Source organism: Hoplias malabaricus, chromosome 10, assembly GCF_029633855.1.
Source record: "Hoplias malabaricus isolate fHopMal1 chromosome 10, fHopMal1.hap1, whole genome shotgun sequence".
Classification (NCBI taxonomy): Eukaryota; Metazoa; Chordata; class Actinopteri; order Characiformes; family Erythrinidae; genus Hoplias; species Hoplias malabaricus.
The window spans coordinates 23794707-23816435 of NC_089809.1; the positions used below are offsets into that span (position 1 = coordinate 23794707).

Here is a 21729-nt window from a genome sequence, read left to right on the forward strand (position 1 = left end):
GTGAAAATATCAAAGTCATTTACAGGGGCGAGGGATTGGGGGGATGATAGTAACCAGACATTTAAGCTTGTAATGCTTCCAAAAGATTACATAAAGCAAATATATGACATATATAAAGCAAAATAATACTTTAGCACCATGTCAATTATACATATTTAATTGTAGAAGTGTAGATTAATTGTGTGAGTTAATGAGTGTGTATGTGAATGAATGTCTGTATGTGAGGTTGTGAATGTGTGCATGCCCAGATACGCGTTCCATCCTGGGTGAACCCCTAGTGCTGTCCTCCAGGTGGACAGTCGTTCTTGGTCGAGAGTAGGATGCGCGCATTTGGCTGCCTCTTCCCCCGACAATGTGTGTGTGTGTGGATAGAATGTTCTGTGGTGTTCTGTGCAGTGTTGATTTTAAAGTGTCTTTGGTTTTCTAGAAATGCGCTATATAAGTGTAACGATCAATAAATAAATAAATTTACACTAGCCAATTTATTAGCTATATGTGCATTAAAAAGACGTTATAGCTTCAAGTTCCTGTGAGCACCACTTTTAAACAACTGGAGATTGTGGAGATTTCTCCACAATAAAATATATTATATCAAAACAAAGAACAACTGTTTAACCCTCATTGGTTTAATTAAGCAAATCTTTTAAAAATAAAATATGGAAATCAGTGGAATATTCCTGAAGTTAATACCAACAATACATGTTAGATCTATAGGTATTTTTATTGGTAAACCTTTTATAAAAACAGTTAAACTTGTTATAAAATCAATAAAACTCTAATTACTCTAAAACTCTATGTTAAATCAACAACATTAACAAATATAGCAACAATAATAGTAATAATAATAATAATAATAATAATAATATTTGACAATTATTTTGAAAATCACTGACATATCTGTGGATGTCACTGTATCACAATTGCCACACATTGTCCCTGGTCAATTACAAAAATGCATCTCCCAAGGAGAAGGAAAACACTTTCTTAGCTTTAAATATAAGTGAATGCAAAAAGATTGTATTCCAAGTAGTTTTGGAACATTACCATTGGTTCATTCACCATGAAATGTTCACACGGTGTGATGGATTGCTGTTGTGTTTAAATGTTTTTAGTAAACTAAAAATCTAAGAGATACATTTTTTAATTGAACAGCGACTATATGTACACGCTGTAGAGATATAGAAGTCATTTTCTTAGCTTACGCCTAAATTTACTTTTAATTTTAAATGATCTATTCAGGTTGGGTTTGGACTTAATTAATTAGCCTGTAGAAAAAACAGATAAAAGTCCCTTGTTTGTGCTGCGATGATGTTTGCCATGTCTGTGGACATGGTTCAGAGATGACTCCTGTCATTTGGTTCCATATACCCGCAAAAATACCTGTGTCCTCAATTCCTGCCCACACCCTTCCCACAGTTGAATATCCTTTTGGCAAAATGTTAATAAAATGCCAGTTATATATTATGTATATGCAGTAAGAGTTAGTCTGTTTTATCAGCAGCTTCAGGTTTATAATCATCTGTGATCTCATATCACCTCAGATCCCATATTTTTTAACATGTGTTTGCTTTGATTCTTTTATTGTTAATTTTACATGAAGTACATCAAGTCCAATCAGGATATTTTTCCAAAGATAAATTGATTTTTCCAAATGTAATGATTCTATCTACACAACCCAGCTGAAGCAGGCCCTTATTTCAGTCTATACTTTTTGAAGCCAAAAAGATAACAGTGATATTTCAAAAGGCTTAAGAAAAACTTTAACATTAAATCAAATCACATATTGGTTGTTCTGCAGCATTTTAGATTGGTCAAAAATCATTTAAATTGTGTCGTGCTAATGTGCTTTTTCAGTGTTCAACTGCTAAAACTGATATGTGAGCACAAATGAATGTTGTAATTAAACATGCATTAATACTATGTGTACTTATTCTGGTCAGCCCCTTAAATTCGCTGGTTTATTACATAATAAGACAATTGTATTATCTTACTATACGGGCTATCAGGAAGACTGATTGAAATTTTAAATAGGAATTAATATTTGCCAGTCAGCTGTGTTCTTTCAGCCATTGTGCACATGTGTCTATTGAAGATCTACATAGTTTTTTAAATTTATTCCTGCAGTCTTGTCAACTGAATGTGTAAAACAAAGAAAACTTGAGAAGAACTATTCCATAGAATTAAACTTGAAAGAAAAAGGGGCACTATTACTACATTTCTGAAAGAAAGAAGGGGCCATTTGTGAATGGCTCTCCCAGAGTTTAGGAGAAAACAAGAAATAGTAAGAGAGGTGTTTTAGATGGCTCAGTATTGAACCTATAGTCAGATGTCTTCAAAATTTGCAGGAGAAGTCGTGTGCACTGCTGCACTAGATTCTCACTTTAAAAGTATACACCGTTCACATCATGAACACTGCCACAGGGAACCAGCTGTACGTTGTTACAGTGACCACCTTTTCTCTATGTGTGTGTGTGTGCGTGTGTTTAATGATGGATGTGTGCACAGGTGTGCATGGATAGTTTTGTTGGATGCTATTTTCACCCCAACATATTTTTGTATGTTTTTATCTACCACCCAGCAAATGAACTACTCAAGTTAAACATGTAAACTGCAGTTTTTAGAGAATAGCGCTGCATTAAACCAAGTTTTAGACTGACATCAACCTCTGATTTCCTCAAACATCAGTTAATAAAACCATCAATGTCTCACAGAAAAATGTGAGGATTCGTTTGTTTTTTAGCATGTGCTGTTTAATATATGTTTAATGCATGTTTAAACATCATTTGTGAAACCTCAAGAAACCTTAACCGTCTTCCCCTCTTTTACTTGTAAGAACAGAACTTTTCACTCTCAGATACCCAGAATTTCATGTGTGTGTGAAAAAAGTGGCAAAAATGTGGAGTAATTGTTCTTACTACAACAAGCCTTTTGATCAAAACTTCACACTTAATGGATATTAAATTATTTAATAAATTAATAAACTAAAAATAAGATATTTACTAATTTCTTATATAGATTTGTTCATGTCCATGAATAATTATGCAAATGCATAATTAATTAACACTAATGCTTACAATTATATATAAGGAGCTCAAAGGGGGGAGGGAATTAAACAAAAATTATAGCTTTAAAATAAGAATTTGAATTTGTTAGCGGGAAGAAAAAAAAACAGTTCATCAGAAGAATTATTTACAATGTGGAGTGCATTTCACATTTATTATAATTGTGTAGCAAAAGTAAACACTTCATGTCAGTGCTGGTGAACTTCATTAATGTATGACTTGGATGCATTTTAATTTACATTGTGCCATTTAATGATATGCAACTTTTGGATTGTTTTCTCTGTATTTTGTCTTGATGAGATATTGCATTCTTCTTGAGGATTTCCGTCAGTGGAACCTTGAAGTCTGCAAGTGTTTACTAAGTAAACTGCTGACGGGGGTTTCAGGGAAAAAAAGAAGGAAAGGTTACAGAGAGAAGAGTTCACCCTGTAGCAACAAGTGTATGATTTTCCACTTTGGTATCTAACCACATCAATAATATATATATATATATATATATATATAAATATTTATAGTGAAATTTATGTTTCTGAATAACTAAAAGTTGTACATCACTGCTTCTAGGGTCTATGTTTTGAAAATCCACAAAAACAACTGATAAAATTATGAAAATATGAAGAATTGGAGGTGTTTAATCATACTTCACACTGACCGTCACAGCAAAATGTTAGCACAGAAACATGCACAGATAATATTTTGTACAGATTTATTTGATGATATATTATAATTTGTGTATAAGACTGTGTATTATGCTTTGGCACGGTTACGCATAGTTAATAAAATTGTATTGTGATCTCAACATAACCCTGTAACAATAACAACATTGAAAAAAACACATTCCCTGAATAAGATGAATAATTCTTCCACTGTGTTATTGGTCTGTAAACACCAGGCTGTCGTGGTTTTTGGTACTAGAGTCCTGAGATATTTGAGACATAGACTGTTGTTCAAACATAAATGTATTTATTTTGTATAATATGTGATATGCATATGCCTTTGTGCTAGTATTTCAAGGCTTTGTATTATTGATATATATTCATATATTGATTTAATACCATTTCCAAGATTATCAAATGTTAACAAGTTTTCTTGACATTCAAAGATGGCTGATGGTAACAGTAACAATCTCTGATATATATGACCAGCCAGACCAACCGTATGTTGCCGTCTTTCACTTATTCTGCATGAATTACATTTTGTCCAGCTCAAGGATATAAATTTTAAAATCACAGGTTTTTATGTTACAGTAAGTTATTAAATATTACCATCTCTGTCCAAAGTACTTTTGGAGCATTTCTCTTGGTCCATTCATCATGAAACTTTCACACAGTGTGATGGACAGCTGCTGTGTTCATATGATGTAGGTAAACTGAAACTTGACCAAAAAAATAAAGATATGTGTTTTTCATTGGCAGTGAAGATATGTTATTTTTCTAATATTGATCGAATACGGCATATATTACTGACACTTTTAAGTTGCACTTTACAGGTTGTTAATAAGTGGGCAGTAAGGTATTAATATCACATTATATATGTTGTATTTACTGATATATTGTACTTTCCTAGTGGTTAGTAAATAATTATTTAGCACTTGCACTTGTAACTAGTTTTGTAATATTAGGATTACTACCCCAAAACTGCTGACATGATGTGGTGTGAGTCCTGTGAAATGTTCTTACACTTGTTTCTGTTTTTGTTGTTTCTGTATGTTTTTGAACTGTGATATTACTGTGTTTCACATCAGCTGACCATCAGTTCTTGAAGGTCTGTGCTTTAACTAAGCAGAGACTTGAGCCATAATGATCAGCTTTTACAAATCCATCCTTTACCTGATCAGGGAATTAAATACCAATCATCAGTTCTTACTTATTTGTGCTTATTTGAAAAGGGATTTTAACCCTATAGTCTTCTTCAATAAAGGCAGTTGCTTTATCCACTACACAAACGGTGCACTACAGCTACTTTTCACATTATCATTATTATTGTTGTTGTTGTACTGTGTACAAATTCCAAACAGAATTGTTCAATTATTTACAAGATACATTTGGGGAGATTAGATATAACATCAGCCACTTGTATAAGGAATGAGAATTAAAATTAAAGAAAAAAAGTAAACTTAAAGTGTTTATCGTTCAAAAAAAGAAAACCACTCCCTCCACATGTGATTTCCACTCTTGCTTCAGATCGGAAAAAAAAGTGGTTTTGCTAATACTTTCAGGAAAATTTAACTCAGTAGTATGGGTCTGAAAGAACATGGAGCTGTCCAGAAGTCCTCACTGAAAAAGGAAAGAGATACACAACAGAAAATGTGAAATACAAACATTGAAGCTGCTATTGTTCCCCAAACAATGAACTCACCGCCCCAGAGCCCAGACCTCAGCCCTTAATGTGTGAATTAATTGGATCATGTGAAGCAGAAAATGCAACAAATTTCAAAACTTTAAAGAATATCCCTGAAGAAAAATGGAAGCTGTGATAAAATCTAAAGCACGAAATGCTAAGCCTTTTGATATTAGCTGTTTAGATGTTGAGGCTTTAGTGTAATTTGATGTTACATTTTTTGTTTTACAGTATTTACAAAAGAAAATCAAACAATAAAATGAAATTAAATAAATATACTTAATTTCTGTTTGAACAGCAAGGATGTGCGACCTTGTAGCTGCTTAAGAAACAAAAGGTTTTCTCTGACTTTTGCACAGTACGGCATGTTTATATACACAAGGAGTGAGAGAGAGCCAGTGATGTTTAGTAAAGTGTTAGAAATCAGTGATGTCTCCTTCCATCCCTACATTCAGAAGTAAATTACAGATGATTATGAGGATTTTCTTTACTGTTTTACAGTTACAGTAGTTTTGTACTTGTTTTTTCCATTGTATGAAACTTCAGTGTAGGTTAGTTTGTTCAGCCATGTATACTAGATAACATCTTTACTTCCATCAGACTTACGGTTATAGGCCAAAAGTTGATCATATCTTTGTTTCTGTAAATGTGCATAACTTCAGAGATATAATCAAATCATATTGAGGTAAGATATTTTTATGGTTTTAATGGTATTATCTTGAATGTGGTTTATTAAAATGTTTCTGAGAATGTTGTATAAGATTGTAAAGCTTTACAGGAGATAAATCAGTACAGTATATAATGCACAACAGTAGTGATACACTAAGTAGGTAGAGTAGGTAGTAGGTAGTAGTCTTAGTTCACTGCTTAAGGCATGACCCAGTACACCCAATGAATGAAAATGGACATTTTCAGATACTTTACAGGTTAAAATGTTTTACAGAATAAAAAAAACAAAAAAGACCAACATTTATATATAATCACAATAAATTGTTAAATGCTCCAGGGTGTCATATTTCTCTCAAATGTGTTTTTAGTGCTCATGTGTTATGTGTACTAGGGCATTATCTCACCATATCTGATTAAGCTTGGCCAGCATTAGTTTCATTTGTGTGTTCTGTAACTGCACCGTCTATGTGCTTCCATCTTTGTGAGTGGTTAGCATGGAGAGATCATAGACACAGAAAAGGGGTGAGATAAGGAATGAGGGCAGAAAAAGAGAAACGTGACAACGTTTCTTTGCATATCAGCATGTGGTTGAGATGGATAGAGAGATGGAGAAGAGATGGAAAGCCGAGAGAGAATATTTACCCTTTATCAGCTTGTGGTTTTAGTGGGGTGTCGAGGCAGAATTAGAATGCTAGGTAAACGCTTTGTTTCACAGAGGGGATGTTGCTGTGTCTGCATTTGTGCTTGTTAATGAGTGTGTGTGCAATTGCTTGTCATTTATTTTACCATTCCTTTAATCATGAAGTGGAGTTGTAGCATATTAACTTTTTTTGCTTCAATATTAAATTCATTTGCATTATTACTCAAATTGCTGCTTTTAGAAGTCACACGGACATTAACTGCAGTTGGCCTACCCATGCTTCACAAATGTCCTGTCCAGGTATGTCGTTGTTCTCTAAAGGTAAGGACAGTGTGAATATCCCTTCAAAGGTACAGCTGTGGTCTTAACAGCTTGTTGTGTACCTTAAAGGTACATTACATTTCCTTCTCCAAAAGGAAAGTTAATGATAATAATAATAACTTTTGAATAGACAAAATAAAAGTCTTGATTTGCAATGGGATTTAAGAAATCACATCAAATCAGATATCTATAATTCAATAATACATTACATTTATAAAGTGCCTTTCTAATACCCAAGGTCGCGTAAATGTAAGTAAGATATGGTACTGTAATCAAATCAAGACGTACCATGGAGGAAACTGCCACGGTGGCAGTGAAATGTACCACCAGTGTGACAGTTTTTCTGAGAAGGTGGTGTAAATTTGAACATGCTGTGCACTTTTGCCAAATGTTTTTCAACCAAATGATGGCTGAGGTCAGAGTTTAAGAGGTTTGTAGGCCATGTTTAGTAAATGTACATGGTGCTGCAATTGCATTTTGTGCATACACAAAACAACTCTCACAGCGGTACTAGGTCTACATGTTGCTTTGGATTTCCAAACAACAAAAATATGCTTTATATATTACTTAAATGTACATTTTAAACATGGCATTGTTAATGTTTTAAACAGAAATGGCAACTGTGCAATTTCTGCTGGGAAATGCTGATCCTTATTAACATCAAACAGCAAGTGCAATTAATTAAACAGTGTCTGCTACAGTGAAAGATATGTTTTTATAAAAGCAAGATTTTTCTTTTTGTTGTTCTCGAACACGAAAAGTCATTTTTACAGTGTACGTAAATGACCATTAATCTAAAAATTGGGTTCATCTAAGGATAATATCTTCTTTTGTGTCTGTGTTCCTCTGGCTACACAAAGGGTCTGAAATAAATAAATCTGTGTTTCAGGGTTTGAAATGCCAGTTTGTCCATTATCTGATTTAAATGACAAATCACAAAAAATGCTCAATTTGTCGCATCCACTGCAGGTTTTACTGCAAGTCTATAGTATATCTTTTCCTATATTTATATTTCATAATACTGAGTTTCGAGATTAAAACCTTATGATGTTACACAACAAATAATGACATCTGATCTTTCACAAGTGTGACATTTAAAAAATAGATGTAATCATTTTATAATGTATATTTCTGATATTTCAGATTTTGATTAAAAAAAAAAGTAGGATGATTTTACTCATGTTTACTCAACCTTGCAAATACAAAATAATGCATGTTTGAGCAGAGCATTCAATGGTCAACCGCAAACCCTCTTAGTTCCTATTTTCTGAGTATACATGATAGTCAGTTTATTCTCCAGAATATGAACAGAAACACAGCGTGAACCTGTGGGTTTGCAGGATTAAATAGATATTCATATTACTCATGAACCAAAAGAACAGGGCAGATGATTTCAATAAAGTAAAACCCATTGAAAGTGTCTACATCCTGTCAAAGAAAAACATCATAGACATACAAGTGTGTGTGTGTGTGTGTGTGTGTGTGTGTGCGCGTGTGTGTGTGTGTGTGTGTGCACGCGAGCATGAGGTATTTCCTTTTCTCATGCTAGGAGAAATCATGGACAGTCAGAGAAGGAAAAAAAGCAAATCGAGAAAGAGCTGATCAGCTCTCTGTGGTTCGCTTAGTTGTTATTGTCATCATCAAAAAACAGGAAATTCACCTGGCCCGCAACTGTGCTCACTGTGCCCCCAACATGTGCATGTACAAACACACACACACTGCATTACAGCTTATGATATACTACATCCCATGCCCTTAAAATTTTCCTCATCCTTTAGCAAGTAACTGCATTACATATAAACATATACTACAACCATATAAAGGGCTCGATCATGCATCCACTTTTCACACTTTCTTTAACATACACACCCCCACACTCGTGTAAGCATACTGTACACACTGCGGATACAATGAGCTTTCTGGAGTTCCTTTATTTGCCCAGAATCAGGGCACACACAACAGCTGACACACTGACATAAACACACTGACACAGAAACACACGCAGATTATCTGACACAATAGCACTACTCCCAAGAACAGGAGGCACATTAGTTAGCTGAACTTACATACACACTTACTCATGGCTTGGACACAGGAGTGATCAGAGAAACATAAGGAAGTGAGAAAAATGGACAAAGCAGTTCTGACGTGATTAAGGAGAGAGGGCTGTGGGGGAGAAAAGGAGAGGGGGATGGACATTCCTGGCAGCAAAAACACAGATAAAAGACTTTCTTACTGGCAGGCACATCCTTTCTGAGAGAGACAGAGAAAGGAAAGGAAAAAGTAAGAGCACGCATGAAAGAGGGATAGTCAGAGTGAAAGAAAAGCCAGTAAACCACTTAAAAAGATTCTGAGGTTGACACCTTCAAGTCCACCTCCTCTCTCTGTCAAATATTCCCCCACACTCTCTCTCTCTCTCTCTCTCTCTCTCTCTCTCTCTCTCTCTCTCTCTCTCTCTCTATCATTTTTTGTATCTTTATTTTTCATAAGATGTTCTGTAGTTTTTGATGTTTTGATCTTTGAGTGAGAAATGCCCCTGCATATTGAGCCCCCTCAGCACAGCAAGGCTTTGATGGCCACAGTGGGAAACGTGGCAGTAGGAAACTTTAATTTTCTGTTGTAACAGTTTGGGTTCAGTAGATTTGTTTCATATTCCACCAGCAATAAAGCCCTAACATAAAGCCTAATGGCATAATACCCACCTTTTACTGAGTGTTTCTAGCTTTTCAGGATTTACGAAGGAATGTGTTTGTATGTTTGTATGTTTTACAAAAGATGAGTGCACATTTTGTGTTTGTCTGTGTGTTTGTGTGTGTGCGCGCGTGCACGTGCGTGTGTGTGTCATGGACTTCTCCCTCTAGTGGCAAACACTACAACTCCTTATATGTTGATTTGTTGTTTTGTCTTCAGATTATTTTATTAAAACGGGTTTATATTTGATCATAATTTTTTTTGAAAATGAATATAATTTGTTTTAACTTAAACTGTAAGATTTTTTTATTTATCTCTGTTCAGATATTATCTCATCAATTATTATTATTTTTTAGTTTCTCTGTTTGTTAATTTCTTTTTAAATTTCAAGTAAACCATGAAATCATGTAAAACAAACATCAATGAGGTAGATGTGCAATCAGAACGAAGTAGACCTTTCAAATGACATACTAACGATTTATGCTTTGTATGTCACTATTGAATTAATTACTTTCAAATGTTTCAGAAAATGATAAATATATAGAATACATATCAACACTTGATACATTTCATTGTTTCTTTTCAATTCATTTCAGTTTGAATGATCTACTACATGAATTAATAAATATCTTGATAGGTTTGTAAATTATTTCTGCCAAAAGAGTCTACATCCACATTAAAAATAGAAATGATTATTTCTTAATACTTATTATTTTTAGTAACATGTTTATTGATTCATTTATTTATTAATTTATTCATTCATTCATTCATGCATTGATTTTTTTGTAAAGAGGGAAGCATGGTGGTGCAACAAGTAGTGTCTGTGACACACAGCTCCAGCATCTTGCAGTGATGTTCAGGTGCATTGCTGGCTATGGCACACTGGCGTACAATACTTACTTCAAATCAACACTTAATTATATTAAACCAGCCTTTTATAATATTAATTAATTCATTCATTGACTGTAACCGCTTATCCCGATCAGGGTTTTGGTGGGTCCGGGGCCTACCCAGAATTACTGTGCACGAGGCAGGAACATTTCTGGAGGGGGCACCAGTCCTGGAGGGCAATACACACTTCCACATATTCACTCACACCTATGGACACTTTTTGTGTGTGTCCACCATGTGGTTTTAGACCATGGGAGAAAACTGGACCACCCAGAGAAAACCCATGGGGCACGAGGAGAACACACTAAACTCTTTAAACTCAGACAGTCACCTGGAAAGGGGCTCAAACCCACAACTCCAGGACCCTCGAGATGTGAGACAGCAACACTACCTGTCACACCACTGTGCCACCCCCAATTTTAGGATATTTTTAGCAATATTCTAATTTCTTTACTATAGATTTTGATGTGTGATGTGTATCAAAACTGGCTTGAAATATTTATCTTCAGAAAATGCCGATCAGTTTCTAGGAGAAGAAAGTGGTATCCAGCTAAAAATGCTGAAATGTTAGAATTCGGCTAGGAGTAGTGTCCGGCCAGAAATGCAAGAAATAGCTTGTTTCATGACTTTCAAAGAGCGAACCATTGGAGGAGACCTCAGCTGCACGATGAATCATTTAATGCTGACATTTGGCTGTTGCTAACTTTTGTAATATTGCTTTGCTTGTATTCACTTATATGGTGGATTTATATGGCGCAGCAGGTAGTGTCGCAGTCACACAGCTCCAGGGGCCTGGAGGTTGTGGGTTCGATTCCCGCTCCGGGTGACTGTCTGTGAGGAGTTGGTGTGTTCTCCCCGTGTCCGCATGGGTTTCCTCCGGGTGCTCTGGTTTCCTCCCACAGTCCAAAAACACACGTTGGTAGGTGGATTGGCGACTCATAAGTGTCCGTAGGTGTGAATGTGTGTGTTGCCCTTTGAAGGACTGGCGCCCCCTCCAGGGTGTATTCCTGCCTTGCGGCCAGGCAGGCTCTGGACCCACCGCGACCCTGAACTGGATAAGTGGTTACAGATAATGAATGAATATATGGTGGATTTTCCTATTTCCTAACAATGTCCCTATTCAAGTGCTTAGTTTTTCAAGCAATTACCAGAATTACCTGTTCTGGTAATGAGCTATAGCTGGCACTACATTCGCTTTTTTCTTTTTATGAAGTGTGTGTGTGTATGTGTGTGTGTTAGAGGGCATAAGTGACAACTGTGGGTTTTGGTTCTTTGGCTACAGGACAGTGTTTGCGCACCAGATAGCCTCATAAGCACCTTTGAGTTCCATGAAATCAGCAGGTTAGGTTTACTGAAATGTATGTGAAACAACCACACACACACGCACACACATTCTCATCCACAGCCGCTCAGCACCACAAAATGCACACATGCACATACACACACACACAATTTAGATGAACTTTTCTGTCTGGTTTTGTGGCTGATATCTGATATAATTTGACTTTTGAGTAAGGTCATACTGCTGCTCAGTTCCTATATTTTCCCTAAAACTAGGCTTACAAAACAGGTTTAAAATAGTTACAAAACAACTGTGTGTTTACATGAGAGCCCACAGGAGATCAAAATGTTATTACAGAGATAGTCAAACAGGAGATTGATCATTTCTTCTGCTTTGCAATTAGGGATAATTCATCATTTTAATTGTATCAAAAGTTATGCAGCACAAATTATCTGAAACATTTAGGCACCTCTACAGCAATGGATTACAGCGAATCAAAGTTGTGTTCAATGGTACGTAGCTAACACTGCTAAGACCAGTAAAAGGCTAGTTTCAGCATTTGGGAAATGGTGTAGCCCTTAATTTTAAAGAGGGAGAGTTTTTGGGATCAATGTTGTGTTATCTACATGCAACTAAAATGTCTCTAGAAAACTTGTCATAAAGAGCAACCATCAATGAATTTGTTGTTGTTGTTGTGTGTGTGTGTGTGTGTGTGTGTGTGTGTGTATGCCTACAGCTCAGATTGAGGTGATACCCTGTAAGATATGTGGAGACAAATCATCAGGTGTTCACTATGGGGTCATCACCTGTGAGGGCTGCAAGGTGAGAACAGAACTTCTGCTAATCACTGAGAATGAGAATTCAGTTTATAACACCAACTTTATTATGAACAAATCTGATGGTTTGTGTTTTGCTCTCTCTCTCTCTCTCTCTCTCTATTTCTCTTTCTCACACACACACTCTCTCACTCTCTCTCTCTCTGTTTCTCTCTTCCTCCATACCTTCTTCTCCTTAGGGTTTTTTCCGTAGGAGTCAGTCCTCCAGTGTGCAGTATTCTTGCTCTAGGCAGAGTAATTGCCCAATTGACCGTGCCAGCAGAAATCGCTGTCAGAGCTGTCGCCTCAAGAAATGTGTCGCCCAGGGAATGAGTCGAGATGGTGAGAGAGAGAGAGAGAGAGAGAGAGAGATGTGAAAATAACCATTCAGTATGAAAATGGAAACCCACAAATTGAAAACAAATTAGTATTCTAGTAGTTCATTTAAAATATCATCCCGTTTATTTCTTCTGATATGAATATACACTTATTATAAAACTAATTGTAAAATATAAAACAGGTAACTGTACAGTATACAAAGAATAACATTATGACTATTTAATATAATTACTTAGGCACTGCGACATAATTAAAATGATGAAAAATAAGGGTGTATTAGGCTACAGTATCCTGAAAAAAACAATCAGCTGTATGTTATTTCTATATACTATTTTCACAGTACCAGGCAGTGTCATGATTCTTTAAGTAGTTTGTACACAAGCAAGTTCTTGTTTATGCAACAATCACCCTCCAAGGTCCATGGTCTTCAAAAGCAAGACAAAAAACAAGACACAAACACCAATGTACAGCATGACAATCTGTGATAAGAGGACCACAAACCTCCCAGTGATGGCAAAGAGAAAACCTTGATAGAAAGCCAAAATAAAAGGGGGTGCTATGATGTGAGTTTAGATCAAAGAAGTTTGTGTGAAATATTAAAACTATTACTTAACTGAAGACTGAAAGTTTGCATTGGAATTAAATTGCATGCTCTGTAACTGGCCTGTTTCATCTTAAACAGTTGGTGAAACCAAAATGTGCAGTGGTGTGTGCAATGATATACACAACATACCAATGTTTATGGACACCTGTCCTTGAAGGATGATTGCACTCCTTTATTTCAGTACTCATCTGGAAAGTTTTGCATTAGATTTTGTAACATTTTTAGAGTATTTATTTCATTTAGCCTTGAGAACATTAACGAGGCCAGTCACAGCTGATGGGTGATTCATGTTGGATCACAAACACTGCTTGAACTCATCAACAAGGAATTGAGCAGTGCTTCATCACCCCAGAGAACATAATTTCAGTGCTACTTTAATGCTGTGCATTTTTGTGGGGATTTTATTTCCCCTTTGCACCATTGTATTTTCATGCGGGGTCCTGGCCGTACACTTAATTGTATTAATACCAATTTTTGACTGGCACAAACATTTGTCTAGGGCTGTGTGAGTAACTGTGTCCTCTCTTGTCCAGCTGTCAAGTTTGGCCGCATGTCCAAGCGTCAGAGAGACTCTCTGTTTGCGGAGGTGGAGAGGCACCGGCAGCAGCAGCGTCTCCAGGCCAATCAAGTGGACCCTCAGCCTCTGCCAGCTTACCGGCCCAGCAAAGAGTCAAGGGGTCACTCGCCTCACCTTATTCAGCCACTGGCCCCAACCTACTCCTACAGCCTGGACCAGGAGCTCCCCAACTGCCCACCAGAAGTCCACTCGTACCTCGGCTGTGTTGCAGGAGAGGCACAGAATGCAGCACTGGGCTACAGGAGTTCACAGAGGAGCGTAGAAAACAGCAGCTTCTCAGCCACAGGCCGAGGTGAGGTTAAACAGGATCACTACAATATTATTTTAACACGCATTCTATATTTGTGTTTCTTGGTGGGTCCAGAGCCTACCCAGTGTCAGGTGGCTTGTAATGCCTATTTACTGCTCATTTTAAAATACAATTACAATATTTTGGCTGTGTTAAATATATTAATGTGAACAATTTATGGCCTATTATATTATATTATCATGACATTATGGCCACCTCCTTGTTTCTACACTCATTGTGCATTTTATCAGCTCCACTGACCATAAAGGAGCACTTTTTAGTTCTACAATTACAGACTGTAGTCCACCTGTTTCTCTGCTTATTTTCTTATCCCCGTTTCACCCTGTTCTTCAGAGGTCAGGACCCCCACAGGACCACCACAGAGCAGATATGATTTGGGTGTGGATCATTCTCAGCGCTGCAGTGACACTGACGTGTTTGTGATATGTTAATATGTGTTGTACTGGTACAAGTGGATCAGACACAACAGTGCTGCTGGAATTTTAAAACACTGTCCACTCATTGTCCCACCTCCTTCAGAGACATTAGCTCTTGTGGTAGCTCAGTTTGTGTTGTTATCCTCTAGTCCTTTTTTGCTGTCGTCCTATAGTCCTTTTCTGGGCTGGTGGACTATTCTCAGTCCAGCAGTGACACTGAGGGATTTAAAAACTCCAGAAGTACTGCTGTGCCTGATCTATCCATTGCAGCACAACTCACAGTAACACACCACCACCACCATGTCAGTGTCACTGCAACGCTGAGAATGATCCAGCACCCAAGTCATACCTGCTCTGTGGTGGTTCTGTGGGGGGTCCTGAGCACTGAAGAACAGGTTGAAAGGCAACAAAGAATTCAGAGCAACAGACAGACTCCAAAGTGTAAATGTAGAGCTACAAAGTGCTCTTGTATTGTTAGTGGAGCTGAGAGAATGGAGAATGAGTGTAGAAACAAAGAGGTGGTGAAAAATATTATGACTGGACTGTGTAAATGTGCAGGAAAACAAATCAGTGTATGTGTTTACATGAGATGTGTAATGTATTGTGATAATGAAAATAAAATTTCAACAAAATATTTCATTTGACCAGGGATGTTTTCCCTTTATTTCTTTCCATCTTACATTGTTTAAGGCTTCGACTCCAGAAGATCCACTCCCGAGGCGATTCTGAGCATTCCCATAAGTGAGATGGGATTACGACCTTTTGACCCAGAAGGCTCATTTTGTCCCTACCCTACCTCAATGCACATAGGTGAGTCAGAGAAAGAGAGAGTCAGTGACTTTATCAATATGCACTGGCTGGATGTTCCTCATAGTAAAGTAAAATTAGTAGAGCCATTGAAGTCAGCAGATATGGTGGATCATTTCAAGTTTAAGTATTCCTGACTGTGTGTGTGTGTGTGTAAAGAGGAGCTGTGCACAAGTATTGTACGCTCTCATCGGGAGACGAGTCAGTATCGTCTGGAGGAGATTCAGGCTCTCAGATGGAAGATTTTCAGCAGGGAGGAGATCCATGTTTACCAGAGCAAGGTACAAAACCTTTATCACAGCATTACTATTACTACAGTACCAATGAAGACTCTAAGGGGAAGAACCCATTATCATAATTATCACAACTACAACTTCCCTCATCAGCACTCAGGGGCAACACTTCAACCACGTGTGACATTCAGAAGTTTAATACAGTTGAATCATTTTTCTCTGCAGTCTGTGGATGGGATGTGGCAGCACTGTGCAGTGAGATTGACAGATGCCGTGCAGTACGTGGTGGAGTTCGCCAAACGCATCCCTGGGTTTCGGCAGCTCGGTCAGAACGATCAAATCGCCTTGCTCAAGAGTGGTGAGATGCCTGTCAATCATTCATTCTACAGTTATGCCTGTTGGGCGTGCCAGGGTCTGTACTCATTCCTTCATATTTGTCTTTGTTTTCTCCTTACTCTCTCTCTCTCTTGATGTCTGGCTGTCCTTTCTCTCTTTATTTTTTTCTCCTCTGCTTCTACCTGCATATTCATGCTTCCTGCTGTCACTCTGTGCATGTTTTCCTTTTCCTCTGCGTGTGTTTTTCTTGCTCAGGTTCGATGGAGGTGGTTCTGGTCCGCATGAGTCGAATGTTTAACACTGAAAACAGCACAGTCTTCTTTGATGGAAAGTTTGCTGGAACTGAGCTTTTCAGATCTCTCGGTAAGTGGAACATCCAAAATTTAATCAGGAAAAACTAATTTAACCCTCAGAGATTCAAGTAAAGGTGATGTTTCCCTTTTATTGTATTTTAGGACGCCACTATACATTATATTGTATGATGTTTACACATTCAGGGGATTTGGGGGAGATGCTGCAAAGCTTCCACATATTTGTGTTTATAATTCTAAGTGATTTTTGTGTAGTATAAAATGTAGGGAATATCATACTATGAAATAAAGGTTTAATTTTCCAGCAAAATGGATAGAAGAATACAAGAGTTCAGAATGTGGGATAACATTTAAAATAATAGATTTACCAAAAATTGAAAATAGATTTCTTTAAACAAATGTTGCACAGCCGAGGTTGTCTAGGGATTGAAACTATTTAAAACATAAAATACCGCTATTCTTATTGTAAATCCTAGTGATGTTTATTCTTCTTTTTTATTTGTGTTTTTTATATTTACTGTAATTGTTGGTGGATTACGGTGTTTTCGAAATGATCATTTCTGTTTGTTTGTACAAATTTGTTGCAGCGTGTGGCGACTTTATTGCAGCCGTCTTTGATTTCGCTCACAGTCTTTGTGCTCTGAGGCTGACTGAGCAGCAGGTGGCGCTGTTTAGTGCGCTGGTGCTCATAAATTCAGGTATGGGACGTTGGCTGACACGCTTTTACTACACACATTTTTATGAAAACAATACAGACACCGTTTAAGTGGCTCCACACATATATTTAGGTGTGTGTGTGTGTGTAGATCGTCCATGTCTGGAGGACAGGGACAGGGTACTGAGAGTGAGAAAAGAAGTAGAAATGGCCCTCAGTCACATCCTACACAGAGACAACCAGGAGAGTCTTCTTCACAAGGTATGTGTGTGTGTGTGTGTGTGTGTGGTGTGTGTGTGTGTGTATTTTACCAAAAAAATATTTTACCATTACCTCTGTTTCTTAGAATTTTTAATACTGTGCTATTAAAATGGATATATATGCAAATTCCCATGGTTCTGATTGGCTGTCCTGCATCATGCTTGTTCAAAGCCAGTCTGAGCTGAAAGATTCCGTGTAATTTCAGTGGCAATAGGCACAGCTTAACTGCTATGACAGTTTTTATTTTGCTGAATTGCTGATTTTGTTGTTGTTTTGTTTGTTTGCAGCTTTATCAGAAGGTATCACAGTTGAAGAGTCTGTGTGTGCTGCATATTGAAAAGCTGCGCTGGTTCCGACAGCAGTATCCACTCACAGTGAACTCACTGTTCCCTCCGCTCTACAAGGAGCTTTTTGGCTCAGACACTGATATACAAGCAATGGCTACTCTCTAAATACTCAAACACAAGCATATACGCACACATATACACACGTTGCCACAGTACATTTGCTAATACACCATATAATCTTAAATGTACTATTTACCATATGAAAAAGATGAATATATTTTTGTAATTCTGACAGGAACAGAAGACAATATCCCTAGAAATATAAATATATCTGGTCTGTATTTTTGTGCAGAGAATATTTTGTAGTGTTAGATACAGAAAAAAACATATTGCTACAAATATTAAGCTACTGAATAAAATTTTTGATAGACTATGCCTTTGAGCTGAATTTAGGCAGTGTTTTATAGGTTGTTCACAACTGGTAATACATCTGTGTTGACATGTGATCAGAAAGTGACACCCTGGTTTGTGGATGTGATCTGTGAATGCACTGCAAATGACTTGAAACACCCACAGCAGGATACAGACAGGGTGAAAATACTTTGTATGATTTTGGATAATTTATACTCAAATGTGAAATGAACTGTTGGAATTTAATATTTGTACTTTTGCTCTGTATTTTCAAGAGAAATTTTAAATTTTTTGTTTTGAATTTCAAAGTAATCTACTGCAAATCTCAAAGCATCCTCTGAGTTTTGATTTGTCTGAATTGTTTTTTTTATTACACCATCCAACACAATTCATAGCAGTGTAAAATGAACCTGCTTAGAACAGCTTGTTAGTCTTTGTATGAGGACCAGTACTAGTCATTGTCACCACACACACACACACACACACACACACACGCACAAAAAAAAACACACATAACCAAACAAATGTAATGTTAATTCGTAATATACTTGAATACCTTTAAATGAAGATATTTGTATTTCCAATAAAATAGTATTTTGGTTCCATACATCATCTTTTAACAGCATTTTAATTAATTAATTTTGTAGCCCACCCTCTGCTTATAGAATTTTTGTATAATCAATAATTATAGTATCAAGTCTGTCTTGGCACACATATATATTTTGGGTTATTTGAATCTTACACAGAGCGACTGAAGGAGGGCATTTCTCAGTCTATGTAAAAAGCTATTGAAAGCCATTATGATTTAAGTAATTTACACTTGAATTTTAATTATGAACAACTGCACAAACTGCATTAATTAATGTTTGATAGCATATTTGACATATTCCATAATTTTGTCAGATACATTTTCCCCTGATTTGAATACTTCTTTGTGTGTCTGGGTGGGACAGAGGGGTATATCTCCCTCAGCCCATGGCTGTGTAGCTGTGGATCACCATCCAGTACCTCTGAAATGAGTTGTTTGTGACCAAAATTAATCCAGCATTGATGCTCTTGTCACTCAGTGCAATCAGATCCTCACAGTATTGTTCCAAAATTTAGTGCAACAAGCTTTTGCACTTTTGGATATATCTTCTTATAAAAAATAAATCAGCTGTATTTTACTTGTCCATTGTTCTAGGTGTACATTGCAGCCCTGTTTAATCTGTAGGGCTCTGAGTAATTTTGTGCTCCCTGTGGTTCTGTTTAACAGGCAGTTCCACAGGTCAGAAGAAAGTCACTAGCTGAAGTCATTAAACATATGTTATGATTTTTTGGTCACAAAAGCTGAGTATAAACACCATGTCCCAGGTTTAATAGTCAGTGTGTAGTTCTAATGATAGCATTGGTGCGTATGAGATATGAGGACATAATACAACCTGTACTAGCTTTTGCCAATATTAGCATGTATGAATGTTTATGTATCATTAATAAGTGTGATTTGTCTGTTGATTCTGTCTAGAAGTCCTGCTCCCTTGTCAGTTAAATTATGTATTGCTGTGGATTCTTTTTCCTCTTATTTTCCTAGCTGTTGTTGATTGACAGTTTTTTGTTTGTGAGTTTGTTTGATGCTGAAACATTTATGCTTTTTGTTTGTTTTCAGCTTCAGATTCCCCTTCTCTAACCATAGTCATGTGTTATGCTGAGTAAAAAGGCATGAAATAAATATGTGAAAAATGAAAGATACCAATCTCTTTTGTCTGGAGTTGATAACATCTCTTTTCACTGAACACTCTTGCAAATTAAATGCATTACATCAATGGAAACCTCACATATGCAAGTCACCCAGGCCATGCAACCACATACCATGACAGATGGTTGTAGTCTGGATGGTCCCTTTGATTATTGATTATTCTGCCATGAAGGTGGGCATAATGCCTTGAACAATGACCTATTTTTGGTTGCAAAAACTGAGCCTTTGGTAAAGGCTAGTTTTATATTCACATATTTATAATGTAATATTTCAAAACAGTTTTCACTCATAAATAAAGGAAACATTCATTCTTTATCTGTAACCGCTTATCCAACTCAGGGCCGAGGTGGGTCCAGAGCCTACCTGGAATCATTGGGCGCAAGGCGGGAATACACCCTGGAGGGGGCTCCACTCCTTCACAGGGAAACACAGACACACACTCACACCAATCCACCTACCAACATGTGTTATTTGGACCGTGGGAGGAAACCCACACGGACATGGGGAGAACACACCAACTCCTCACAGTCAGTCACCCGGAGCGGGAATCAAACCCACAACCTCCAGGCCCCTGGAGCTGTATGACTGCGACACTAACTGCTGCACCACCGTGCCGCATAAATGAAACAATAACCTCATAAATATGTGAGTTAATATAGGTTAATAGCGATACATTAAAGTTGTGTAATGAATGATGACTCTCACACTCAGCTCAGACTCAGTGTCCATTTGTTAATTTGAACTCAGAATAAAAGCTGTTTGTCATGTCTGTTTATAACAGCATCTTTGGGTGTGTAAGTATGGGTCCAACATGAGAGGCTCAACAGGACAAACAGCAGCATTTGACCACTAATTTGATGAGACAGTTTCAAACTGTGTGTGTGTGTGTGTGTGTGTGTGTGTGTGTGTGTGCGCTTGGGTGTGCTGTTTTTTTTTACATATTAATATTACAAATCTGTCCCACATCTAGATCTAATAATTCAGTGCTTAGTGTCTACCTTTATCACAGCTCCCAATTCTTTGGAAACTCACAGACTGAAAATGATAGTTGTTGCTTCCCACGATCCAAGTAATCCCAAACAAACTGACTGATGTTAAGGTCAGGGTCCTGGGAATCAGTCTCATCAGAAGCTAATTGCTTTATTTTTTTTCTCAGTAAGAGCATATACTTCAGACTCGTGGGGTTCACTTGTTTTCTCACTGTGGATGTGTGTGTGTGTGTGTGTGTGTAATTGTGTGTTGTAGAAGTTAGAGGAAGTGAAACACTGAAACAGACACTTAGTTTTTCTTGTAAACACCAATTGAACACAGCCGCAGTGATGCAGTAAGAAAGCTTTTACCATTTAATTGGTGATTCAGAAATATCTTGTCCACATGTTTGCATATTTCGCAGACTGTTTTATTTGTAGATACCTAGCTCTAGGAGATGAGTATAAAATGTGTTGTAGGTCTTTTCTGGTTTTTGTGATGACCAAATAAATGTCATCACTCAGTTGAGGTCTTATGAGAGCTGATAATCGAATGTGGTCATGACACAACACTTACAGCTGGGTAAATACTGCCAGCGTAGAAGACTGTGGGGTTATATCTCTTCTCAACCGAGACACTGACTCATCTCAAAAACAGAACCTTTGTGTTATGATACTAATCTCTCTAACAGACACCCCCACCCAAACACACACACACACACACAAATAAACACACACAATTGACCAGAAGTTTTTTAGTGTTAAGGC

General features: G+C 37.1%; 1 protein-coding gene across 2 annotated transcripts in view; it reads left to right on the forward strand.

Moving 5' to 3' along the window:
* rorc (RAR-related orphan receptor C) overlaps positions 1 to 19947 on the forward strand; it is a 33437-nt gene extending 13490 nt beyond the window's left edge. For both annotated transcript variants that reach the window (XM_066682824.1, XM_066682825.1), the window contains 10 exons: positions 12633 to 12718; positions 12912 to 13053; positions 14188 to 14523; positions 15648 to 15767; positions 15924 to 16045; positions 16223 to 16355; positions 16589 to 16696; positions 17232 to 17342; positions 17451 to 17560; positions 17848 to 19947. In XM_066682824.1, coding sequence (XP_066538921.1) covers positions 12633 to 12718; positions 12912 to 13053; positions 14188 to 14523; positions 15648 to 15767; positions 15924 to 16045; positions 16223 to 16355; positions 16589 to 16696; positions 17232 to 17342; positions 17451 to 17560; positions 17848 to 18012 — 1433 coding nt within the window. In that variant the 3' untranslated portion in view covers positions 18013 to 19947. The remainder of the gene's footprint in view (positions 1 to 12632; positions 12719 to 12911; positions 13054 to 14187; positions 14524 to 15647; positions 15768 to 15923; positions 16046 to 16222; positions 16356 to 16588; positions 16697 to 17231; positions 17343 to 17450; positions 17561 to 17847) is intronic.
* The last annotated feature ends 1782 nt before the right edge of the window (positions 19948 to 21729 follow it).